The following is a 25,414-nucleotide window of genomic DNA, read 5'->3' on the forward strand; positions in this document are numbered from 1 at the left end:
AATTCAAATCATTAGTGGCCCTCTTAACCGATAAAATATTAGAAGTGAAGGTAGGCATAAAGAAAGCTTTTGAGTTTTTATCAAATAGTTTCAAGTCCCCTATCCCTCGCACAGGTATTTGCTCTCCATTAGCAATAATAACACTCCCTAAAGCTGGTTTTATGTTGTTAATTAGACTAGGGTTGCTAATCATGTGGTGAGAAGCACCCGAGTCAACAACAAGAGACCTACTTGGTTTAGAAGCAAGAAAAGAGGTACCGGATTCTTTGAGCGAGGCAATGGAACGAATAAGAGCCTCTATATCAGACTTCCTCACCACCTCCCCATAGGATGCTGTCATGGCCGCCCCTTCTCCTTGCCTCGATGACCCGGCCCCTTTCTCACCTACCGCTTCCTTGGAGAGATTTGCTTTGAACTTTGCTGGTTTAAGATGGGGGTGAAGAATCCAGCATTTTTCCTTCATGTGGCCCCTCTTCTTGCAGTGGTCACATACCCAGAACTTCCTATCTTCCTGCTTGTACACCCCCTTGTTGGCCGTGACCAGCTCCCCCTTACCGCTAAATAGATCGAGTGAGCCTTGTTCTTTTTGAACTTAGGAACACACTTCTTCAAAGCTGGGAAGCTTGTCTCCTCTTAGAATATGCTTCATGAGCTCGTTTGATGTTCATATATTTTACCTTGTTTTCCCTTAGTATATTCACATCTTTTGCATCTTTTGCTATCCATTTTGGCCATTATTGTGTAGCTTTAGGACCAATCATGCATTAGAGTTTAGTTGCATTGCATTTGCATCTTTTCATGCATAAACAGATGATTTTGGAGCTTAAGGAGCATGGAAGCAATGTTGAGGAGAAGTGAAGCAATCATGAAGGGAAAGCAAGAGAGTTAAGGCTGAAGAACCAAGGTCCGGAGTCCAACTCAACTGCACACTCGACCAGACACTCGACCGTGTGCTGAGGAAGACTCGACCGAGTGGAGGATACACGAGAGAAGCCAGCTTGACCTGCCACTCGACCGAGCACAGGTCGAGTTGACCAAGCCGTTGACTATTTTGTCTTTTAGTATTTTTAGGGCTTCCACTCCCTCTCCTATATAAAGCCTTGTACCTGCAGCCACCAAAAGAGTCCAGCTTTTACATATTCTCTAGACCTAGTATTTACCCTTTTGGGAATTATTCCTTTTGCACTTTTATTTTTCTTAGATCTTGTACTTGTTTTTAAGGAGAAAAGACTAAATTCTTCAATATTGTTGGTTTCATAACTTTCTTAATATTGAGAATTCGAGTTTGATTCTTTCTCTAAATTGTAGATCTTTGTTTCATCTTTCTAATGATGCAAGTTTCGTATTTTTCTGGGTTTTTTACTTTGTTCATCAGGTGTTCTTGTGAGTAGTTCTCTAGGATCTTGAGGATGGGTTAGGCTGGATTGATCTTGTGGTTTGTTTGATTTGGTCAAGCTTGATTGTTGTAAATCTCTTCTAGACTAGATGTTCTTAATGCTGATCCTATATCTGAGAAGGTAGGGTTTGATTTCAAGCATCTTAGCATCACACCAATGTTTAAGAAGCATAGATAAGGCTAGATCTAGAGCTTACCATTAGGCTTGCTAAGAGATTAGAGATCTTGTTTGGTATGAGACATATTGCTTAATGCCTGCTTGTGTAGATTCTTTACGATGTGAGAACAAGTCTAGAAATGCATAGGTTTGATTGTTTCTTGCCATGAGAGTGGATTAAACTTGTCTTAGATTTATATGTCTAGAGATTAGCTCAAAGTTTGCTTGAGGTTTGTTGACCAAGTTAGATAACCACAATGATTAGTTCAGCCCATGAATCCCTCCTCAAGGCCTTCTTTGTTTATTGATTTCTTAGTCTTAATCCTGTTGCTTGCTTGTTGTTTGATTTGTTTTTGCATTGCTCTGTTTTTATTGTGTTGCTCTGTTTTCACGTTTAGTCCAGCTCGACCCTGCACTCGATCTACACTTGATCGAGTGCTTGCTCGAGTTCTTCCCCAGAACTTGTGTTTATGATTTGTGATTGTCCTGTTTCATTCATGTTTCATTTCGGTTGCATTCATTAAGTTTTCTGTTCATTACTTGTCTTGCATTAGTTCATTTCTTGCATTATAGTAGTTCTATTTCTGTTCTTGCTACATAATTGTTATAACCATTCTGTTTCATTTGCATTTAGCTCTTAGTTCTTGTAGTTTTACTTTCTGCACTTTACATTTTCATCTTAGGATTGTTAGTGACAAACATCCTTTACATTTGGCTTGACTTAGTCTCATATGCATATCTTGATTGTTCACAAACACTCAGATAGGATTGACACCTCTTATACTGCAACTGCATAAGGGGAATTGAAACACCTTACCATCCATTCATTCATATCTCACCATTGCATGCATTCATCATCTCACACCCACAAATAAACCTTGTTTCATCGTTAAAGGCTGGGTTGAGCGTGAGTAGGAGACCAAAGATCTTATCTTGCTCTTTCCTCTCATTAAGAACCGTCGGATCTAGAGAACTTGGCCGTAAGGCCTCAAGTTCCGACCAAAGAGACCTGAACTTACCAAGGTGCTTAGTAAACTCCACGTCATCTTGGCTCAGGCTGTTAATGGCTCTCTTGACTTCAAAGACTCGGGTCAAGTTCGAGACATTGCCATAAACGCTTTTGAGCGTTTCCCAAAGTTCCTTGGCCATCTCGCAATAGGAGTAGGCTTCAAGGATTGGCGTATCGAGAGAGTTCTGGAGAACAGATAGGACAACTTGGTCTTCTTGGAACCACTTGGCCTTCCTCTCGCTCTCTTTGTCCTTTTCAATATGGATATGTCTACTAATGTAGTATTTGTATTGAATATATTGGTGTCTTTTAGGATTGTTCTAGTATGAGCTCATCTTATTATGCAGAAAGCTAGACATATTCTTGTTACACAGGTTAACAGTAAGATATGGACAGTGCCATTGGGGAGTCTTCAACATTATTTCACCTTGTTATAAGCTTGTGATTGTTGTTTTTTTTTGTTTTAATCCTACGCTCATATGCTTTTGATGGTTGTTTAAAGGCTTGTGTTTGGGATGGTGTTTTCTCTTTCTGTGTGAATTCATTATCTTTGTATAAGAATTTGAGTGATGCAAGTAGAACTTCTGTTTGGACTTGTTTGCCTAGGTTCCTTTAAATTCTACAGTTTGTCTCCAACTTGAGGCTTCCATCTTTGGTTGATTCAAGTGTAATGAGCTTCTTTTTCCTGGCTTTGATTGATTGGTTCTGTCACACGTTTTTCTCTTTTGCGGGTGTCCTTTTTCCCCAAATTCAATTCCTAAGCAGATTATTTGTTTTCTGTATGAACGATACAGATTGTGGAGGCAATGGGATTTTTATGTTGAGTTGAATCTATCTTCTCGCCTATCATCTTTTTTTTTCCCCGAATAACACAACTTCCTGTTATATTAACAATTACCTCTGTAATATTCTGTCTCAGTTGATCTTTGATCTCTCGGCGTTCCATGTTACCTCTTTCCCGGTTTCTTATTTCTCTCTGTTTCCTTATTAGGGTTTGTAAAAATTTTGATTTAGATCTTAAATTTCCTTCAAAACGAGTTTTTTATTATACTTTGTTAGTAATTTTGAATTGAACGTTTATATGTCTTGTAGGGTCTGCTTAAGGCTAGACCTGTGGTTTAAGATCACCTTTTATTTGAATGTCAGATTACTAACTGGTTTCTTTCCCCTTTATCTCTGGTTGTCTTAGCTCTCGTCATGCTACAGCTCTGTTTAGTGTTTGATCATACTCTCATATGCTTGTGACGTGGGTTTTTTCTTATGTGAAATACTCCCGTCCTTTATAGGTATATTTAGGATGCATGGGAGGCTAGTTTTGGTCTGTCTTATGACCGTTGTTACTAACTAGTGAGGTTGCTATTCTATGTTTGTATTTTATCTTACTCTCATATGCTGGATTTTTCATCTTAGGTTGATTTAGGTTTCATGAGCTGCTTGTTCCTGGGGTTTGATTCTAGGTTATTTTTTTTAGTTATAGTTCACTGGTATTTAAGAGAAGTAAGCTTTGTGTTCCTCACTAGTTTCCTCAAGGATTGTTCTCAATTGGTATTGTTTCCTTTTTGTTATTATTTCTCCTCTGTATGTCTTATTGTATTTTCCATGAATCACTCTTTACTCTCATCCTTTGCAGTCTACTCACAGTCAAATGAGACATGATCATAACTTCCTTTTAAAATGGGTTGGCACTGTATTTTCTGTCATATTTATGATGGATGTGTCTACTAAAGTAGTTTTTGCATTGATCATCTTTAAGTCTGAGATTCTGAGCTTCTCTGATGCAGAAATCTAGACATGTATTGTTATTCAGGTTTTCATTCCTCTTTCCTTTGTGGATCTTCTGCAATCTGTTGATTTATATTGCCTGCATTAAGAGAAGAGAATGAGTCTTCTATAGTAGCTGGCCCAGTCCGTTTGTGTCGTCTCTCTACAGCTTTTGTGTGAGATCCTTCTTTAAAAACAAACAGAGGATGAGTAGACTCTGAAGAATTTACAAACAGGTTTCAGAACTGAGCAAAGGCAGTGTCAAAATTACAAATCATTAATGTGTTGACCAAAGTTGAACTCCATAATCACTTAGTTTCCTAATAAAATCAACAAATATATATAGATTGTATGTGGAAACACTATTAGACAAGCTGGTTTGATCCTTTGGTTAAGTTAATTAGAATATATTTCCGGTTTAGCCTTAACCTTTGGTATATAAGTTTAAAATTTGTTACGATGAAGAAATAAGAAAGCTATATTTCACAAATCTCTTTGTTTATCGATTCTAGCTATCATTGTAAGCTGTTACAATGAATTGGTTATTTCTTTACGCGACCCGAGAACCGTAATCTGCTTACTCGGTTTGATATGAAACCTAAAACTCTAGACAAAGGAAGATAACTTGTCGTGCAAGTACCAAATGTTTAGCAAAGAAACGTGGAAATTTATTAATTTAAAGTCTTAAACACCATAACAATATATAAAAGCACGCAAATCTGTGTATTCTACCTTTTATACGGAGTTAAATAATAGATCATATTTTTTTTTTTTTTAATTTTATATATAATAGATCATATTAATATCAAATAAATAAATTATTGACAACGAAAAACTTAAGACATTGATTTGGTTCATGCAGGTCGATCGAATGACTTGGTAGTTGTCGCAGAGATGGGAGATGAAAAGGAGGAGAGAAATGCGGGAGTGATGAATAAGAGGAGTCGAAGAGGAACCATATATCCAAAGATTAGAATTTGTGGGATGGGATTTGTAAAGCCGATAACTTAGAATCCTCCACATATATTCACAATCATTTGTCTTCGTTCTCCTTCTTCGTCTTCTTCATCTTCTTCATATTCCTATTCATGTTGCTTTCATGGCTCAATTAGCATGCAAGAGGATCGAAACAAACATGAAACAATGATTCGAACTTTTTAATACTTTATTTGGTGAGAAATTAGACGATCGAAGTGAAAGAAAAGAGATGGTAGATTTAATATTAACTTTATTTGTCGAGTGTATGAGTAGTACTGATTTAATTTGGTTTGCGTTGATTTTCTAGCAAACGTATAATTTATTTCCGGTTTAGTTTGACTGACCAATGAATACATTTAAGTTGAATGAAAGAAAAGAAAAAAAAAAAAAGGAAAAATAGAATGAATCGAGCATTAGCATAGCAGTTGGCAAAAACAAAAAAAAAAGCAAAATAGAAGAAAAAAGGAAATTATGCATATTCGAAAAAATAATAAGAAGCCTTAGCTCGATATCGCGTCCTCAATCGTGTTAGTGTTTTCTGACCGTTGGAGAAGAGATCGTATGATGAGACCAAGAAAAAGAAAAAAAACTTTACATGAATCTCTCTCTAACGGTCACTTTCGAAATTTACCAAACAAAAAAAAAGAAGAAAAGAAAAACTTTACATGAATCTCTCCAACGGTCACTTCAAGGGTTTTGTTCCTGTTTCGTTGGTGGTTACATTCTTCTAAACTAGTCTCTCTGATGTTTTTCTTTGAATCGATCATTGGATTTTAATTATTTTCTAGGGTTTGGTTCCTAACTTGTTGTTTCTGTTTATTTTCCAGGCTTTATCAATCGATGATGTTATAATGGAGCGACGGAAGAGCAAACCTGAACAAGGTCGTAGTCGCAGAGAAGAGAGGCGCAAGAAAAAACAAAATTGGTAAAGCTTTTAAATTTAATCTTTCAATGATTTCTCTCTCTCTCTCTCTCTCTACGATAAGGTAACAGATACAACAACTCGAAAAACCCTAGATCCAGATCAAGGTCACCGAATCTTCCTAACCCTTGTTGTTTGTTTGTGTTCACTTCATCATCGCTAACTCTAACATCTGCTCTGTTTTTTTTTCCCTTGGGTCGTGAATGATGACGAAGAAGATGATCGTTGAGGCCTCAAACGATGGCGTTTTGGAAATTATGCGAATTGGGCTTTTGGTGTTAGTTGGCGACCCATATTCTTCTTTAGGGTCCATTAATTGAGACGTCGTCATTTTTGGAGCATCGTCTTCTTCCATCCCTTTCTCTGAAATCAAAACGGAACAGAGGAGTGAGGATCTGAGCTTTTGGTATTCATAAGAGGTACCTTATTCTTCTAAATCTCTACCGATTCGCTTTAATTACAGCTTTGATTGATTTATTTGACTATTTCTCTCGATGATGATTCAGAACACAATCGTTGCCAAAGTGCTTGCTTAAGGTAACAACATAAACTGGTTCTACTGATTTGATCGATGAATTTGCTTTTTTTTTTTGGTTACATTTACAATTTTAAGGTTTTAATTATTTTGTGAATCCGATCATGGAGATTATCATCATTCAAGGAAGGTAGAGACCATGTACAACTAATTCCATTGAATGACACCATTCCATGAGCCAACGTCCAACAAGAAGAAGAAGAACACCTCCAGGTTTTATTTCATATCATCCTTCACTTATGTCTGATTCAATTTTATTATCTGTTCCTTGTGTTGCTTTGATATTTGTTTCAGTGTTTCTCTTCATATTAGATTTTTAAAACAATTTGCAATTTGCTTAACTGGGAATTGATAATGGTGCTGGTTGTTCCTGTTCTCCTACCGTCACACCACATTGATATAAGGGTATGTCTGATTTAGCTTTATTTTATGATGGTCTCACTATCTATTGATCTTACTTGTATTCTTGTTACTGACGAAATTTTGTGACTTGTGGATTGCATTGATTCCATATGGCAGGTAATGAATTCATTCCATGCCAAGATCTTCCAATTTCAGATTGCTGATGCGCTTTGATCAGATGTTATTTTCGCGAATTGGTTTTTCTTTTGGTGTTGCATTATAGCTCAATAAATGCTCACTGACTTGCTTCGTCTTTGTGCTTTGAAGGTGGCTTTCTCCATTGCGATTTATTCTGAGCCTGCCGTCGTTAAAGTACTTTAACGCCATACCTATCTCGGGTTAGTTATATGTTTCTTGTGTTGCTTTAAGATCTGCTAATAATGATCAGTGCTTCTTCGTATTATGAAATTTGAAAACAGTTTGCAATTTTATTAAATGGTTATTTTGTTGTTGTATTGACATGATATGAAGTGGAATTGATAATATGGTGTTGGTCGTTCCTGTTCTCCTAGTGTCATCACCACATTGATATATGTATGTCTGATTTAGCCTTATTTTATGATGTCAAACTATTTCTCTTTGTGAATTCATTATCTTCATAAAGTTGTTACCTTTATGTGTGTGTTTTGATTGCATATCCACAGCCTGACATCCTTGTTCGTGGTTTTGCTGGTTAGAATTCTAGTTTTTCCTTCAAGGTCTTCCCAAAGGTACCCTCTCTTCTTATTGACACTCTTGTAGTCATTCCATCACTGATCGAATTGGTGATAGTTTTATTTGATGGGTCTTTTTTCTCTTCTCTTGTCTACATCTTTAGGTCGTAGTATTCTTCCTCTTTACCGATTTTTGTTTTCTTCTCTCTATATAAGTGAAAACACATCTCTGTCTCTCTTTGTTGCAGATCATGAGGAACCATTGTGGGAGTGCATTTGATTCTGAGTTCAACTTTCAGGTTACCTCACATCTATACACCGTTTAGCATATCTGTTGTTTTATTTGATATCATCTTATTATTGGTCTTTTGTTTCTTGTGTTTCCCAGATGATGTTCTTGTTGTGTACACACATTCAGATGAGAGATCGATGATCCACAGATTCTTTCCTACACGAGTTTGTTCTTAAACTTTGTCGAGGCACCGGGGGGGACTGATATGATAAATCTTTCTTCTTGTCTGTCATATTTTTACATTTCTTCTGTGCTACATCTTTTTATTACCATCCGTCTTCATTACAACCACAAGTTAACCTTTGTTCTCTTATGTCTCAGTTTTTTCTTGAAGGATGCCTTTGATCTGTCGTTGCTCCATGTTACCTCTTTCATGGTCTCTTCTTTCCCTTGTTATATCCCAGGCAGCATCAAGAACCTGAAACCTCTTTATATATCTTCATGCTATTTACTTGTTATTATGTTGTTTCAGGTTTTGGATGATACTTTTATCGATGAGAGTGATGGCTTTTTGATGGACACGCTTCTTCTCTGTGCTACGTCTTTAAAGGGTTTTCTTCTTCCTCTTCACACGTCTTTTACTTATAATTTTCGTTTTGTTTTGTTCCTTACGTTTCTTTCTTTGTTTTTCTTCGTTTTGCAGGTTTTTGGAAGCAAACCATGATCCAATCATCACGTATTTTATAATCCATGTTATTGTCTTCAAGGTTCTCATGGGTTCCTTGCTCTAAACCCATCTCTATTTGATTATGTATTGTCTCTTTCCTTCGGTGGTTTTTTCTAATTACATGTTATTAACTTTTCGTTTTTTTTTCTTGGTTTAGATTTGAGGAGGATGATCCTGCGACTGATCGGTGATGGCTTTGACTGATCGTTGTCACTCTCTTACTCATGTTGCTCTTCTAGGGGTTGGTTTCTAAATTGAATCATTCAAGGCTTTGTTTATTATGTTCATGCGATTTTTAACCCTTCTTGGCCCTTTAACATCACTGTTGATATGGTATGTATTCTAATGATTTTTTTATCCTCTCTTCTTTGATTATGAAGGCTTTCTCTTATGATATATTCTACTCCCTTTTTATTATAGGGAATATGCTTTAGGGGAATGTCGATTCTTGAATGCCAGAAAACTCTTCAGCTCAATCTGGAGTAAAGCCCTTACCTGAGGGTCCGTTAACTGCAAAGGTTGGATCATCTTTTTAACATTTTCATACATAAATGGTCACGAGAATGTTTCTTACAATTTTTGTTTCGCTTATTATATGATCCTAAGGTATAGTTCTGTCTCTTTTGATACAATTTTTGTTTCCCTTATTATATGATTCTAAGGTATAGTTCTGTATCTTTTCGATATAGGGGCCAAACAAAGAGCAAGTTGAGGCTCATCGTGCGGGTGTGCCAGGTTTGTAGTTCATTTCTCTGCTCTGTGTTTTTTTGACCTCTAGTTTCATGAGTCATGACTCATCAAAGCATAGCAAAATAAGCTGGTGGTAATTATAAACTGAGTGTTCTGACTTTTGCAAATATAACTCTAGTTTATACCTAATTTTACATTGCAGAGAGTTGTAATAGTGGCGACAAGAGAAGAGAGCAGACATAAACCTCAACAGGTGAGCGTTACACTGGGGTTTTGTTACAATGTAGATCAGAACTAAATTGCGACTGAGATTTTGGGTTTAATATGTTTTTGTAGGTATGTAGAATTAGGGTTCCTGGAGCTTCAAACTCAAACCCCATGGGTTCCTTAAAATCAGATAGAGTATCTATCTGTGGTCCAATATTACTCGGTCAGGGTTTGTTCTCAGACCTCTATTTCATTGGAAAATCCTCTTCTCTTCTCCATTGACTATCTATCATGGTTTGATTTATTAATTTAACATGTATTTGACATAGAAGTTATAAAGTTTGGATATATATTCTTGCCAGACATAAAGTTTTGACGTTTATGATTTGTTTGAACGACAGACTGTGGCTGGCTTATGATGATTATTTTGTTTCATATCTCACAGGAGGATTTTGAAGACTATTGCGAGAATATCCGGTGATGTGTACATCCCTCGGGGGTGTTTATGTCCCGATCAACTTTGGTAATGTGTGGTGTTTGACTGTATATGTCTCTCTATTTAAGTGTTCATTTGGTCTTAATTTTGATTCACTTATTAAATTGGTTTTGGTTGATAACATGTCAGAGCTGGCCTGTACGTACGCCTACGCCAGTTGCATCAAAGCTTGCTGCCGATGCTCCTCTACTTGCTGGGCAGGTAATTACTCAATTTTTTTTTAAAACAGTGGTAGTCAATTGAAGATGTGTGTTGTTGATTTCTTTCATTTCCTGTTGTCAGTGTGTTTTCGATCCCTTTTCACTTCTGTTCTTGGTTCCATCCCTGGTGATTCTGGCTGTGGGAAAGCTGTTATCAGTCAGGCACAGCCAAAAGATTATATATGGAAAACGTTAAACAGTTGCAAGGTAAACAAAATTATGCTCTGCTTATCCTTTTCAAAAGCCTAGATGCTCTGAAATGAAAGCTGGGAGTAATAGACCGTTTGTTATTTGTATTGCATGCTAACCATGACAGGCCATAACTTGAACCATTGTCCAATTATTGAATAAAAGCTTGGGATTATGTTTTGATTTTTGGCGTTGCTTGTGATTGTTGCTAGGAAATTTTTAATAAACATTTGTCGTGCAGGTCGTTCCACGATATGGCCATGTTTTTTTTTTGGCGTTTCACCTCCTGGAGGAGACTTTTCAGATCATGTGACTTCTGCAACCCTTCGTATTGTGAAGGTAGTTATGTCGTTCATGGCTGCTTCCCTATTTTCTACATATTCATATATCTCGATTGAGATAAACCAGATGGTGTTTGGTTTTAGAACTGCGGCAGACTCGTATTAGCATTGTTTTTCTTTTTCTTTCTTCTGCAGGTCTTCTGAGGTTTGGACAAAAAGCTTGCCCAGAGAAAACATTCTCCCTCTGTCGATTGGTTGATTTCCTACAAAGTATTCAACGGTATGCTTACGTATTCTCAGTTCAAACCTGTCTTGGTTTACTCTCTCAAAGTATATAACAAGTTGCTTTTTTTTCTTTTTCTTTAGGCATTGAAATCTTTCTATAAGAAGTTCGATCGAAATTTCATCAACATCATCAGGACAAAGGCCAGAGAGGTTTTGCAGAGGAAAAAGACGATCTTGATGAAATTGTCCAGGTACGTGTCACTTCGGAGAATCTATCTTACTCGGCAGAGTTTGTTCTCAGACCTCTATTTTGTGGCCAAATCCTCTTCTCTTCTCCATTGACTATATCACCTGATGATTTTGTTCTCTCTCTCTCTCAGGTTCCGAACCCAACACTGCAGTCAAGTAATGTCCAAGGAGCCTTCTTCAATCGGGCTCTTACTTAAGCTCCTCTCTAAACCAGAGGTTTGCTTTTTATACATCTTCGCATATAATTTGGTCTCATTCCTCTCTTCACCATCGTTGTTGCTTGTTGGTTTGGTTTAACTTCTTCTTTTTATCTGGTGTTTCAGGATCTACGGTTCTTGGTGTGGGGTTTTATGGCATCTTTGGCCAAAGCGTCGGGATCACAGGTTATGCTTTTTAATGGTTGTTACTTTGACGTTTGATTGAGCTTAATTCAGGTTATGCAACTTAATTTCATCTTTTTTTTCTTGATTAATTCAGATATGGTGCAAGTGAGGATGGTTTTCCTAAATTTCGTGTGTTGATTGATTGTCTCACTAATTGTAGGGAAAGGAGTGTCACAAACATAGCCGCTAGCTAGTTCTACCAATGCATGGATTAGACCATGAGCAAACGCCCAAGAAGAAGAAGAAGAAGAAGAAGAAGAAGAAGAACTCCTCAAGGTTTTGTTTCAAATCATCCATCACTATTGTTTAAGTTCAACTACTTCTTTTAACCATTCTTGTTATTGCAGGATAAAGTGCCGTATTAGAACCAGTAGCTACAACACAGAGAAAGCCTCAGTAAATAACAAGTTACTCCTACCGAAGCAATCACAGGGGTAAACAAACTTCTGCGTTGCTTAGCCTTAGGGTTGATGATGACCCAAACAATAACGACATCAATAGAATTTGATAAACGAACGATCACCTTCTCTTCTCTTTTCTTGTCTTATAACTCTTTGAGTATCGTTGATGAATTAGCTGGATATGGTGCCAAGTGAGTATCAGAGGAGGACGGACGTTATTTGTTTCCATGACATTTCTTCTTCTTCTTCAACTGGATTTATCTGATTTGATCGAGCAAGTAAAGGTATAACATTTCTAGGGTCTTTATTAAGGGGTTTTCTCTTTAATTGGCTCTTTCTATTAGAATTACAAATTAGCATCTGATGGTTCTACTTCTTGCACTCTTTTTGCAGATCGTGGAGATGCTTTCAAGAATTAAAACTAATTCTATTGGATTGATGGTGTTTGACCAAGTACAGGTTTACAGACCACCCGTGGCCTAACGTTGATGCTCTTAGTAGAGTGCTGCTGAACTATTATCGTCTAACCGAAAGAAAGGTACAAAATTGCATCTTTATCACTTAAGCCTGACTAACCACAGGCCTTGTTTTACTGAATCTTGGTTATAATTACTAGAGTGACCTTTTGTTTCAGATTTAGATACTACACTGTGCTTTTTGGCTGTCTCAAGGGATCTCGTCATCTGCTCACATGTACATACACAGACATAATTTCGCGCTATTGACAGTTCTCTTTGAATAAACCCACACTCATCTTTGTGATGCTGTTTTCTCTTTCTCTTTTCAGGTGATATGGGACCGGGCTCTTGGACTGCCACTAGAGCGGCCAAAGAGTGTAAACATGTCCTCCCAAAGGTGAAACTTTGCAACTTCGTGGAGCTCTTAAGCTCCTCTACATCTCTCAGAGTGAGTCTGTCCCAGCTCTTGAAAAATATTGTCCTTAGGAGTTCCAGCCCAACAAATTTGAGAGAAAGAAACAGAGAGAGATCGTTCTAGTGGCGACAAGAGGGCAACATGATGATGGTTCGAACTTACTACTCAACCGATCCATGAATTGTGAGCCGAGTTTGCTTTCTAAATTTGTTCTTGTTTCTTTTTTTTTTTTTTTTTTTTTTTATCGAGCTTGAGATTTTGGGTTTAATATGTTTCTGTAGGTATGGAGAATTAGGGTTCCTGGAGCTTCGAACCTCAATGCCATGGGTTCCTTATTCCAGATAAAGTATCTATCTATGGGTCCAATATTAGTCGGTCAGGGTTTGTTCTCAGACCCCTCTATTATATGATTGGCAAATCCTCTTCTCTTCTCCATTGACTATCTATCACCTGATGATTTTGTTTGCTATCTCTCTCATAGGTTCCGAGCCAGCCAAGCAATAACCCCTGTCTTGAAGGAGATTTCTGCCACGATCCAAGGTTGGTTTGTTTGTTCTCTTGTCCTTCTTTGTTTAATTTTACTTTACTTAGAGAACTCTTCACTTTCATCATCGCTAATTCTAACCTCTGCTTGGTTGTTACCTTTGGTCTTGTCGTGACTCGTGAATGATGAAGAATATGATCGTTGTGGCTTGAAACGACAGTGTTTTGAAAATTCTATGAACTGTGCTTTTGGTGTTAGTTGGCAGCCCACATATTCTTCTCCTTCCTTCCCCTTTGTTTGAAATCAAAACGGAACAGAGGAGTCAGGACTGAGCTTTGGTATTGATTAGAGGTACCTCCTTATTCCTTCTTCTTCTAAATCTCCATGATTCTGTTTTTTTGTTACTGAGTTGTGGTGTGTGATTTGAAATTTCTTTTCTTCTGATTCTCAGAATCCTTGAAGCATTATATTGGCGACGTGAGAGCAAACAAGTCAGAGAGTGGTATGTATCTTTTTTTTTGTTTTTGTGTGTTCTTCTTATAAATCTATATGGTTTTGACTGAGTTAGGACATATAGGTCTGTTTCTTTTTGATTCTGTGGAACAGGTGGGCTTTGATTGATTTATTTGACTCTCTCTCTCTCTCTCTCGTTGATTCAGAACACAATCGTCGCCAACGTGCTTGCTTAAGGTAACAACATAAACTGGTTCTACTGATTCGATCGATGAATTTGCTTTTATTTTTGGTTACAATTACAATTTAATGGTTTAATTATATTGTGAATCAGGTCAAGTAGATCATCATTGAAGGTAGAGAGCATAAACAAATAATTCCATAAATGACACCATTCTATGAGCCAACGTCCAAGAAGCAGAAGAAGAAGAAGAACACCTCCAGGTTTTATTTCATATCATCCTTCACTTGTGTATGATTTTGTGTTATTATTTGTTCCTTGTGTTGCTTTGAAATTTGTTATTGATCAGCGTTTCTCTTCATATTAAATTTTGAAAACAATTTGCTTTAACTGGGAATTTTATTGTTGTAGGGATCTGAGACGAAGTGGAATTGATAATGATGCTGGTTGTTCCTGTTCTCGTATGTCTGGTTTAGCCTTATATTATGATTTCAAACTATATTTTATGTGAATTCATTATCTTCAGAAAGTTGGTACCATTGTGGGAGTTCGTTTGTTCTTCTATCTTATCCTCTCATGCAAAAGGCTCGACAAATTCAGGTATTCATTCCGTATTCCCTCCCAAATCTGTTGCAATCAGTTTGTTTTAATATTACTCCATTAAATATTTCGGGTTCCTGAGATTTGGACTGTGCTATTCGGGAGTCTTACAACATTATTTTGCTATGTTATTGAATTTTTCAGTTAACAGTAATGTCGCTGATCTTCCTAGTGATGTTGGCCTGCATGTTTTAACTTTTAAGCCTACGACCCTATATTTTAGTGGAGGAGGATGCTATGATCGGCTGGTGATGGTTTTGATGGATCGTTTTTGTCTCTCTGCGCTACATCTTCAGGCAGTCTTCTTTGGTTATAATGAATAGAGTGGCCTTTCTTTCAAATGTAGATACTACACTGCTTTTTGGCTGTCTCAAGGAGTCTCGTCATCTGATCACAGGTACATCCACAGCCATACTTTTGCGCTATTGACAATTCTCTTTGAAAAAAACCATACTCCTCTTTGTGATGCTGTTTTCTCTTTCTCCTTTCAGCTGATATGGGACCGGGCTCTTGGACTGCCACTAGAGCGGAGAGTGTAAACATGGAGAGGTTACATGTCCTCCAAAAGGTGAAACTTTGCATCTCCGTGGGGCTCTTAAGCTCTCCCTAAACCACCATAGGTTTGCTTTTTTACTTTTTTACATCTTCTCATATAATTTTGTCTCATTTGTCTCATTGCTCACTTCACCATCGTTGTTGTTGGTTGATATCAATAGATTGAAAATCCTGGATTGGGTCTAACTTCCTTAATCTTATGTTTTAGGATTATCCGGTTCCTTGTTTCAGGTTGGTGTCCCAGTTTTATAGCAGAGACTAGACTGATGTGAAACCTGCAGATTTAGCGAAAGCAAGGTCTAGAAAAAGCTAAAAAGAGTAGTGTCTATGTAGTAATCATGCCTACTGCAGGGAGGCTTCAGGTAATCTTTTGTCTTTGAGAGTAATTGTAATATAAATCTATTCCAGCTTTAGTCATGAAATTAACTCTTTGTGACAGACAAATGCATGATGGATGTTTTAAAAGACATGAAGAAATTTAGTTACATATTACTAATTACTTGTTGGAAGATCTTACAATTGATTGGTGATGGCTTCGACTGATCCCTGTCAGATGTCACTCCTATTCATGTTATTCTTCTATGGTTTGGTTTCTAACTAAATCCCTTAAAAGCTTTTCTTATTATGTTTTCATGCGATTTTTACCTCTCCATGGATTTGATCGAGACTGAGATTTTGGGTTCAATATGTTTCTGTAGCTATGGAGAATTAGGGTTCCTATAGCTTCGAACCTCAATGCCATGGGTTCCTTATTACTCGGTCAGGGTATGTTCTCAGACCTCTCTATTATATTATTGGCAAATCCTCTTCTCTTCTCCATTAAGTATCTATCACCTGATGATTTTGTTTGCTATCTCTCTTATAGGTTTCGAGCCAGCTAAGCAATGACCACTATCTTGGAGGAGATTTCTGCCACGATCCAAGGTTGGTTTGTTTGATCTCTTGTCCTTTTTTGTTTAATTTTTACTTTACTTAGAGAACTCTTCACTTTCATCATCGCTAACTCTAACCTCTGCTCGGTTGTTACCCCTGGTCGTGTCGTGACTCGTGAATGATGAAGAAGATGATCGTTGTGGCTTGAAAAGACAGTGTTTTGAAAATTCTAGGAATTGTGCCTTTGGTGTTAGTTTTGCGGCCCATATTCTTCTTCTTCCTTCCCCTTAGTCTGAAATCAAAACGAAACAGAGAGGAGTCAGGACTGAGCTTTGGTAATGATTAGAGGTACCTCCTTATTCCTTCTTCTTCTAAATCCCTTTGATTCTTTTTTTTTTTTTGTTCCTTACGTTTCTTTCTTCGTATTGCAGGTCTTTTGGAAGCAAACCATGATCCAATCATCACGTTTATTGTCTTCAAGCGTTCTCCGCTCTAACGTCTTCAGGGGTTTTGATGGAAACGCTTCTTCTCCGTGCTAACGTCTTCTTAACGGGTTTTGGTCTTACTCATAAGTCTTAACACTGGGCTCATCAGTGACTTTTATGGGATCATCAGTGATTGGCTTTGATAAAAACGCTTCTTCTCCGTGCTATAACGTCTTCAGACTCACAAGTCTTAATACTGGGCTTGGTTTAAGAATTCTGAGAATTGGGCTCTGGTTTTAGTTGGCCCACCATAATTCTTTATTTCTTCTTTTAGGGTCCATTAGTTGATGAGACGCTGTCGTTTTGGAGCATCGTCTCCTTCCATCCCCCTTGCCTGAAAACAAAACGGAACGGAGGACTTGAGGAGTGATGACTGAGGAGTGAGGATCTGAGCTTTCGGTATTGATAAGAGGTACCTCCTCCTTGGTCCTTTTTCTTCTAATTCTTCTTCTAAATCTCTATGTTTTCGCTTTTATTATAGTTTTGGTTCTGTGAAACAGGTGGCCGTTGATTGATTCATTTATTTAACTCTCTCTCTCTCTCTCTCTCGAGGCGTCTCTTGGTTCAGCCACCGCCTACTTCGCCTGGCGCTACATCTCCGCCGTTGTTCTCTTGGTTCGTCCCCCTTCTTCTTCCTCTTCGGGTTCGATTTCCTCTCTCTCTCCTTCTCGTAAGTAGTATCCGATGAATCTTGTTCTTCTTCGATTATAATATGTATTTAACATAATTTGTTCTCTATTTTTTTCTCATCCAGTCCAGTTTCATGATTCGATTTCCTGCCTGGGGTTTTGGAGGAAGAACATCAGATGGTTCTGTGTCTCCTCATGCTTTTTACAACATTATACGCCGACGAGGTAACGTACTAGACATAAAAAAACTGTTTTGCCTTTTTTTTTCTTTTCATTGGAACTGTTATACTATATGTGTGCATATATAACAGATGTATAATACATTATACGGAAGTTTTTGTCTCTTTTTTTATAATATCAGAACCATGAACCATTGCATTCACCAAATTGCATGTTAAGTTGTCACATAGATTCATATTCTCTTTTCTTTTTCAGGTTGTTGGAGTTTATGCAATGTTTCTCCAGCGGGATCCACAATTTGTACTTGTGGCACTGCTTATCCTGCCTTAGGTCAGGTTCTTTCTCAGATTCCTTCTTCTTCGGATAGAATTTGTATTAGTTTGAAACTGATTTAGGTAGACACTGATTTTTGAGCTTGTCCTTGTTTGTTCCCGTTGTCTGTTTTTTTAACAGGAGATTTCTTGCTATATGGCTCTGGAGCTTGGGATAATCAAAGATCAAACGTTTTGCTGATTCAAGAGACTGTAAGCTTGGGATATGATTTGAGTTTCTCAATTGTGTTTCATTCCTTTGTCCCCATTTACCTTTCTCGTTGATGGCTAACAGACTTTCCATTTATTCTACATTTCTTTTTTTGCAGGCTCAAGGACGTTAGCCAAGCTTGTGGCCAATTTGATAACAACAACGTCTGGTGCAGACCGTGTCCTTGCTTGTCATCTTCACTCCGAGACATTCTATGGACTACTTTGATTATGTTTATGGCCAGTAATTACCTGCCCAGTAAGCTTGCTTTTCTGACTTTGTATTTTCTTATCTCTACTTCTTTTTCTACTTTATTATTCATGAACAGCCTGTGATATTTCATTATAAGTAATAAGGCCATACCCACTGATGTTTTGGTGGTAGTTTCACTTCATGTGGTTGGTGTCGCACGAGGGCTCGTCCCATAATCTTTCGCAATGCTTCAGGTTTGCATCAATCTCTAATTTTCCTACTTGCAAGCCTATTTTTTTTAAGCTATTTGGTTCACTTATTAAATTTGTTTGGTTGATAATATGTCAGAGCTGGCCTGTACGTATGCCTAGGCCAGTTGCTTCAAAGCTTGCTGCTGATACTCCTCTACTTACTGGGCAGGTAATTACTCCATTAATATTTTTTTTACAACCAAGATAGTCAATTGAAGTTGTGTGTTGTTGATTGCTTTCTTTTCCTGTTGTCAGCGTGTCCTTGATGCCCTTTCTCCTTCTGTTTGTGGTGGATTTGCGCAATTCCTGTTGCTTCAGGCTGTGGGAAAATTGTTATCAGTCATGCAATTTCCAAGGTGTGACACTTTTGGTTTTGTTCCACTTTAATTAATTACTGATATTTATAATTTCCAAATCTAATTTGTTTTTTGTTATATAGTACTCTAACTCCGATGTTGTAGGTGATGAACTCATTTGGTGATGTTAAAGGGAAAGTAGCTATAATGGTGGACAACATGATCGACACAGCAGGTGAGTTATAAGTTTGTATCTTTCTGTGTCCCTGCATGTGATCATGTTTTAGCTTTTATATATGTCTCAAGCTTGATCCAAATGTTTACTAAACTTGATATTTGAATTTGATGTAATGCATAGTAAAAGTCTGCTTGATAGAATAGTTTGTTTTTTCCTTCTTGATATTGCTTCTGGTTCTGGAAGTGCTGCGTGTGGGATTATTTGTTTATTACGTTTAAATGATGGCAATGCAGGACCTGTGGTCGCAGCTGCAAGATTTATTCCGGAACAACAGGTTAGCATAGACCCCCTTTTCATATGACTCTTTTATTTACAATTTCATTGCAGACTCAAGGACGTGAATCTAGTGTAGCTAAGCTTGTAGCAAATTTAACACAACTTGGTACAGACTGTTTCCTCTGCAGGTCCTTGGGGTTTAGAACCATGAAACATTGCATTCACCAAATCGCATGTTAAGTTGTCACATAGATTCATATTCTCTGTTCTTTTTCAGGTTGTTGGAGCTTATGCAATGTTTCTCCAGCGGGATCCATACAAAGTCCTTCGGTTTCCATCTGCTTACACACAATTTGTACTTCTGGTACTGCTTATCCTGCCTTAATTAGCTCAGGTTCTTTCTTAGTTTCCTTCTTCCTCGGATAGAATTTGTATTAGTTTGAAACTGATTTTAGGTAGACACTGATTTTTTATCTTGTCCTTGTTTGTTCCCGTTGTCTGTTTTTTACAGGATATTTCTTGCTATTTGGCTCTGGAGCTTGGGATAATCAAAGATCAAACGTTTTGCTGATGCAAGAGACTGTAAGCTTGGGATATGATTTGAGTTTCTCAGTTGTGTTTCATTCCTGTGTCCCCATTTACTCTCTCGTTGATGGCTAATAGACTTTTCATTTATTCTACGTTTTTTTTTTGCAGGCTCAAGGACGTTAACCAAGCTTGTGGCCAATTTTATAACAACACAGTCTGGTGCAGGCCGTGTCCTTGCTTGTCATCTTCATTCCGTCCGAGACAGTCTATGGGCTACTTTGATCATGTTTATGTCCAGGTAAAGTTTCCTATCTTTTGATTCCTCATACCATTGACTTCCCCTTTTCTGACTATGTATTTTCTTATCGCTACTTCTTTTTCTACTTTATTATTCATGAACAGCCTATGATAATTAATAAGGCCATACCCTCTGATGATTTGGTGGTAGTTTCACTTCATGTTGGTAGTGTCGCGCGAGGGCTCGTCCCATAATCTTTCACAATGCTTCAGGTTTGCATGAATCTATAATTTTCCTACTTGCAAGCCTAAATTTTTTAAGCTATTTGGTTCACTTATTAAATTTGTTTGGTTGATAATATGTCAGAGCTGGCCTGTACGTATGCCTAGGACAGTTGCTTCAAAGCTTGCTGCTGATACTCCTCTACTTACTGGGCAGGTAATTACTCAATTAATATTTTTTTTTTACAACCAAGATAGTCAATTAAAGATGTGTGTTGTTGATTGCTTTCTTTTCCTGTTGTCAGCGATGCCCTTTCCACTTCAGTTTGTGGTGGAACCTGCGCCATTCCTGGTGCTTCTAGCTGTGGGAAAATTGTTATCAGTTATGCACTTTTCAAGGTTTGACACTTTGGTTTTGTTCCCCTTAAAGTTACTGGATATTTTGAGTTTCCAATTCTAATTTGTTCTTATCTATATAGTACCTCGTACTCCGATGTTGTAGGTGATGAACTTATCAGGTGATGCTAAAGGGAAAGTAGCTATAATGTGATCATGTTTTAGCTTTTATATATGTCTCAAGCTTGATCCAACTGTTTACTAAACTTGATATTTGAATTTGATGTCTGCATAGTAAAAGTCTGCTTCAAAGAATAGTTTGGTTTTTCCTTTTTTGATATTGCTTTCCTAGTTCCCTCTTTCCTCATAAGTTTTTTTTCCAATTTCAGGACCGTCTGAAGACACTCAAGTCAGAATATTTCTTTCTATCTGGGTATAGAGCTTGGGAGAATCAAGATTAAACGTTTTGCTGATGCTGGGATCTATGCTCAGCTATTTGAGAGTGTAAAGGGATGTTATTTGAGTTTGTCAATTGTTTCATTCCTGTGGCCCCATTTAGTTTCTCGTTGATGGCTAACAGACTTTTTATATGACTTTTATTCTACAATTTTTTGCAGGCTCAAGGACGTGAATCTGTTGCAGCCAACCTTGTTGCAGATTTGACATTGCAGGTGAGTTATAAGTTTGTAATGGTGGACGACATGATTGACACAGAAGGTGACTTATAATTCTCTATCTATCTGCACATATTATATTTCCGTGTCACCGCATGTGATCATTTAGTTTTCAGCTTTTATTCATTTATGTCTCAAGCTAGATCCATGCTTATTAAACTTGATATTTGAATTTTATGTATGCAAATGTCTGTTTGAAAGATTGGTTTGTGTTTTCCTTCTTAATATTGCTTCTGGAAGTGCTGGTTGTGGGATTGTTTGTTTATTTCGTTTAAATGGTAGCAATGCAGGACCTAAAGTCGCAGCTGCAAGAGTTAATTATGGAACAGCAGGTTAGTGTAGACCCCCGTTTGTATAATTTTTTTTTTTAAATGAAGTTGTTAAGTATTTGTTCTGATGGTTGAGATTGTTCTTAAATGCTACTTCCAACGATTCAACGAATATATTTTTCTTTTCTAGTTCCCTCTTTCCTCATAAGATTTCCTCAATTTCAGGACCATATGATGAAACTCACAAGTCAGAATATTTCTTGCTATATGGGTTTGGAGCTTGGGAAAATCAAGATTAAACGTTTTGGTGATGCTGAGATTTAAGCTCAGCTGCAAGAGAGTGTAAGGGAATGTTATTTGAGTTTGTCAAGTGTTTCATTCATGTTACTTTCTCGTTGATGGCTAACAGACTGTTTATATGATTCCTCAAGGACGTGAATCTATTGCAGCTAAGCTTGTAGCAAATATAACACAGCTTGGTGCAGACCGTGTCGATCATGTTCATGGCCAGGTAAAGGTTCCTATCTTAAATGATTCCTCAAAGTATTTAGTTCCCCCCTTTGTGACAACGTATTTTCTTATGGCTACTTCTTTTTATGCTTTCATGAACAGCATGCTTTCATGTAATAAGGCCATATCCTCTGATCTTTTGGTGGTAGTTTCACCTCGGGGAAGAGACTTCTCAGATCCTGTGACTTTTGCAACCCTTAGTATTGTGCAGGTAATTATGTCGTTGATGGCTGCTTCCCTATCGTCCATTGTAGATGTACATATTCATATATCTCGATTGATATAAACCAGATGGTATTTGGTTTTAGAACTGGCCTGGCTCGTATTAGCATTGGTTATGTTTTCCGTTTCCTCTGCAGGTCCCTCGGGTTTGGACAAAAAGCTTGCCCAGAGAAAACAATTTCTTCTCCGGTTTGCCCCCATTCTTCTTCGGTTCGATTTCCTTTCTCGTAAGTCTACTCTATTTCTCTCACACTCCGACTAACTCTATCTCGTATGAGTAGCTTTTTTTACAGTCTTTGCTTTGTATCTGATGAACCTTGTTCTTTGATTGTTTCATGTTGGTTTTGGAATAGCAGAAGTGCAACGCACCAGATCCGTACAAGTTCGACAGCGGAACCTTCGGTTTCCACCTGCTTACAGGAAATGAAAAGAGTCAAATCCAAGAAAAACAACTCTATATAAAGAAGCTGCTTGCAATGGGAAGCTGCTTGTGATGTAAGTTTATCTTTCGTCTCACTTTTGGAACCAGCAGATTAAGGTGATACTATTTTTTAATAGTCATGATTTTCGCTTAATGCAGAAGAATCCTTGAAAGGAGAATCAGAGAGGCATCAACACATACCTCAACAAGTTCGTGTTCTTCTAAATCTTAACCATCTGTAAGTAATATTCCCTGTTAGATTATTTCATTATAGTTACAAAATTCTCTTATCTTCTAACTCTCTGAATCTTTTTGCAAGTGTGGATCGGAGGACAAGACAAGGTCTTTTTAACACCGATCTTTCTCAATCCAAAACTAGCAACTCCGCTCCACAAGACAAGACAAGGTCTTTTTAACACCCAAGTTTCCCGAGCTCGACCTGTGAAAAGACAGATAGTAGGAAGGCAGTGCATCTAGGTTCACCGAGGTATATTTGTACTTCAGAACTAGATAACTAAACGAAACCTAATTGCTTTCTGTGACTTAGTGCAGATCTCGACAGCTCCAGATTTGCCTGCACCACAAAGAAGTACACCACATCTGCTAGAGTTTTCTGGTAAATACCCTTCATCTGGGAGTATCAAGACTTTAACATACGCATAGCTTAATGAAACCGTTTAATGAATCTGCAAGGATCTCATTTCTTACTGTTGCAGGAATTTAATCTTCAAGCAATGGAAAGGGCTAACAAACATCCATAAACATCTTCAATAGCTTCACCGTAAGTTTTTAATCAAGTATGATGTATTATGCTTCTTTTAACCCCTAGAAAAGTTGTTTGTATGCATAGAACACTTGCTTTCATGCCATCTAATATGCCTCTGTTTTCCTGCAAAATAATGATTGGAGGCCTCACTATACTGAACTAAGGAGGCTTGTAGCCCTGTGAACAAAAAGGTATACTGAAGTGGTGTAGTTTAGTATTCTGACACCCAAATGTGGTCTCACGTTCCTCTCTTGTAATAGGTGTTTTTCATCTGTTGATTGTCTCACTAACTGCAGGGAAACGAGTATTGCTCTAACCTGCTTCAAGATCCTTAATTTGAATTCACTCACGACTCCTGCCAGCGGCAATTTGAATTCACTCACGACTCCTGCCAGTGGCTTGAATGAGTATATTCCCTCGAATCACTCTCCTTTTTAATTTGAATCAGAATCTTCGATCATTTCGTTTCTGCTGATTTGGTGCCTCTCTTTGCAGATGCTTGACTACAATGTACGTGGCGGTGAGAGGAGCCTCTCTCAGACATTTCATCTAAACTTATCAACTCACATCAAACACTTGTGCGTTCTGTTTTTTTTTTCTGCAGGGAAGCTCAATCGTGGTCTCTCCATGGTTGATAGCTACAAGCTGTTCAAGCCAAGCCAAGACTTGACCGATTAAGGGACTTTCATTTTGTGTGCTCTCAGGTGGTGCATTGAATGGGTAATTCTGTTTTTTGCTATTAAGTAAACAATTATGTGGTTCTCTTTACTCTTATAGTTGTTTGCTTGTTTTTGTTGTGAGATGGGTTAAAGAGTTCCAAAAGGCATATGAAAATGGAATTTACAAGTCAAAGTGTCCGTTTCAAGTTTCTGGTTTAGTTATTGATAGCGTTTCGTAGTAGCTGGTATCATAACAAAAATCTTTTTGTCCAGGTTCTAGGAGCCAACATATGAGGATTGTCTGGACCTGATTGCTCGTGTTCCTGTTGTAGCTGCGTATGTTTATCGCAGGTTAGTGAAGAATATATATTTTTGTAATCTTTTTCATGTTTCTTGTAGCTTCTGAGTTTTCAGTACTGATAGTGTACTTTTACTTCTATTTTTGTATCTAACTTTCCACTCAATCATTGCAGGATGTACAAGAATGGTGATTCTATCCCCTCAGATACATCTTTGGATTATGGTGCAAACAATTCCTCTACCTGTTCATGACTGATGAAAGTTTCAAACAAATTGAGCATGCGAAAATGATTTAAAATCTTGTTATGTGTCCTCATTTTAATAACGTCAAAGTTTGGTCTACCAGTCTCATAGCTTCTAGTAACTAACACCGCCATAAGAGATTTTTTTTCCCTTCTTCTAGTTAATGTTGTAATGTTACGAGTCTACTAAATATCTCTATTGACCTCATCATGATTTGTCTGCAGGTTGTTCTAGGATATGGACACCATCTTCTGCGCAAAACTGATCCAAGGGCAAAAGAGAGTTTGCCTTGAAGCATTTACCTGATGACGCTCTTTTTCCAGCTGGTACTTTCCTTTTTCCTTCTATTCTGCTCTGCTCTCAAAATTCGATCAATGTCCAGTGGCTTACAAATCTTTCCTACTCTGTAGGGGTCAAAGCTTTACGAAGTTGTGCCACCCTGTTCTCACCGAGCTTGGAAAGGTAGTATCTTTTCATGTAATGGATTACGTTGAAAGTATGACAAGGCTTGAGAACTCCTTTGCCGATCATTTCAAATTTAAATACAAATGCTATGATGGCTTGTTTTAGGTGAAGAACCCGTGACCAAGTGTTGATGCTCACAGTGGGGTCTTGCTGGACTACTATGGTCGAACCGAAGCTAGGTAAGAAGCATATATCTCTTTTAAAGTAACATTTCACCTGAATATACTACTCACAAATACCTTATGTTGTGCGTTTTGTAGGTACTACACCGTTATCTTTCGTGTTTGAAGGAGTCGTGGCATCTGCTCTCAGGTATATCTATATATTTTACACAATGAGTAAATTAAGAAGAAAAAAATAAATCATTAGAAGGCATTGAACGACAAATAATTTAACTGTCCAACTAACAAATAGTATCAAACCGGTTATTCGATCAAAAGC

At 37.6% G+C, this 25,414-nt stretch overlaps 1 protein-coding gene across 2 annotated transcripts; it reads left to right on the plus strand.

Moving 5' to 3' along the window:
• Positions 1–6,134: 6,134 nt before the first annotated feature.
• On the plus strand, positions 6,135–25,335 carry LOC104787371 (ribose-phosphate pyrophosphokinase 2, chloroplastic-like). 2 transcript variants are annotated; one of them, XM_087450752.1, is made up of 84 exons: positions 6,135–6,226; positions 6,442–6,642; positions 6,730–6,760; positions 6,869–6,971; positions 7,071–7,163; positions 7,428–7,498; positions 7,632–7,694; positions 7,805–7,870; positions 8,062–8,112; positions 8,202–8,329; positions 8,427–8,481; positions 8,578–8,656; positions 8,749–8,812; positions 8,930–9,013; positions 9,193–9,290; positions 9,462–9,507; positions 9,665–9,715; positions 10,115–10,192; positions 10,295–10,366; positions 10,448–10,572; positions 10,796–10,893; positions 11,031–11,115; positions 11,202–11,311; positions 11,441–11,525; positions 11,633–11,743; positions 11,853–11,968; positions 12,040–12,126; positions 12,269–12,377; positions 12,487–12,631; positions 12,728–12,786; positions 12,881–13,149; positions 13,248–13,347; positions 13,448–13,506; positions 13,642–13,801; positions 13,902–13,952; positions 14,028–14,140; positions 14,238–14,347; positions 14,496–14,530; positions 14,611–14,684; positions 14,829–15,081; positions 15,176–15,304; positions 15,471–15,601; positions 15,679–15,823; positions 15,938–16,004; positions 16,105–16,163; positions 16,300–16,460; positions 16,544–17,009; positions 17,098–17,267; positions 17,352–17,451; positions 17,662–17,736; positions 17,860–17,930; positions 18,047–18,186; positions 18,313–18,374; positions 18,469–18,540; positions 18,627–18,727; positions 18,833–18,902; positions 19,139–19,179; positions 19,399–19,485; positions 19,633–19,703; positions 19,818–19,947; positions 20,052–20,159; positions 20,254–20,325; positions 20,414–20,507; positions 20,834–21,161; positions 21,409–21,450; positions 21,613–21,729; positions 21,819–21,898; positions 22,000–22,108; positions 22,257–22,346; positions 22,473–22,614; positions 22,700–22,778; positions 22,860–23,027; positions 23,093–23,156; positions 23,257–23,321; positions 23,450–23,497; positions 23,603–23,713; positions 23,802–23,826; positions 23,911–24,010; positions 24,239–24,316; positions 24,439–24,488; positions 24,733–24,834; positions 24,919–24,970; positions 25,079–25,152; positions 25,234–25,335. In XM_087450752.1, the coding sequence occupies exons 56-59, from the start codon at positions 18,836–18,838 to the stop codon at positions 19,690–19,692; spliced, it is 255 nt and encodes an 84-aa protein (XP_087306878.1). In that variant the 5' UTR covers positions 6,135–6,226; positions 6,442–6,642; positions 6,730–6,760; positions 6,869–6,971; positions 7,071–7,163; positions 7,428–7,498; positions 7,632–7,694; positions 7,805–7,870; positions 8,062–8,112; positions 8,202–8,329; positions 8,427–8,481; positions 8,578–8,656; positions 8,749–8,812; positions 8,930–9,013; positions 9,193–9,290; positions 9,462–9,507; positions 9,665–9,715; positions 10,115–10,192; positions 10,295–10,366; positions 10,448–10,572; positions 10,796–10,893; positions 11,031–11,115; positions 11,202–11,311; positions 11,441–11,525; positions 11,633–11,743; positions 11,853–11,968; positions 12,040–12,126; positions 12,269–12,377; positions 12,487–12,631; positions 12,728–12,786; positions 12,881–13,149; positions 13,248–13,347; positions 13,448–13,506; positions 13,642–13,801; positions 13,902–13,952; positions 14,028–14,140; positions 14,238–14,347; positions 14,496–14,530; positions 14,611–14,684; positions 14,829–15,081; positions 15,176–15,304; positions 15,471–15,601; positions 15,679–15,823; positions 15,938–16,004; positions 16,105–16,163; positions 16,300–16,460; positions 16,544–17,009; positions 17,098–17,267; positions 17,352–17,451; positions 17,662–17,736; positions 17,860–17,930; positions 18,047–18,186; positions 18,313–18,374; positions 18,469–18,540; positions 18,627–18,727; positions 18,833–18,835; the 3' UTR covers positions 19,693–19,703; positions 19,818–19,947; positions 20,052–20,159; positions 20,254–20,325; positions 20,414–20,507; positions 20,834–21,161; positions 21,409–21,450; positions 21,613–21,729; positions 21,819–21,898; positions 22,000–22,108; positions 22,257–22,346; positions 22,473–22,614; positions 22,700–22,778; positions 22,860–23,027; positions 23,093–23,156; positions 23,257–23,321; positions 23,450–23,497; positions 23,603–23,713; positions 23,802–23,826; positions 23,911–24,010; positions 24,239–24,316; positions 24,439–24,488; positions 24,733–24,834; positions 24,919–24,970; positions 25,079–25,152; positions 25,234–25,335. The 2 variants fall into 2 exon arrangements, with proteins under 2 accessions (XP_087306878.1, XP_087306877.1); XM_087450751.1 differs by lacking the exons at positions 6,135–6,226; positions 7,071–7,163; positions 14,611–14,684; ... (40 more) ...; positions 25,079–25,152; positions 25,234–25,335 and having other exon boundaries at positions 6,365–6,642; positions 8,202–8,269; positions 9,207–9,290; ... (1 more) ...; positions 14,908–15,081; positions 15,448–15,601.
• The last annotated feature ends 79 nt before the right edge of the window (positions 25,336–25,414 follow it).

This window comes from Camelina sativa, chromosome 5 (assembly GCF_030686135.1).
Source record: "Camelina sativa cultivar CO46 ecotype springtype chromosome 5, ASM3068613v1".
Classification (NCBI taxonomy): domain Eukaryota; kingdom Viridiplantae; phylum Streptophyta; class Magnoliopsida; order Brassicales; family Brassicaceae; genus Camelina; species Camelina sativa.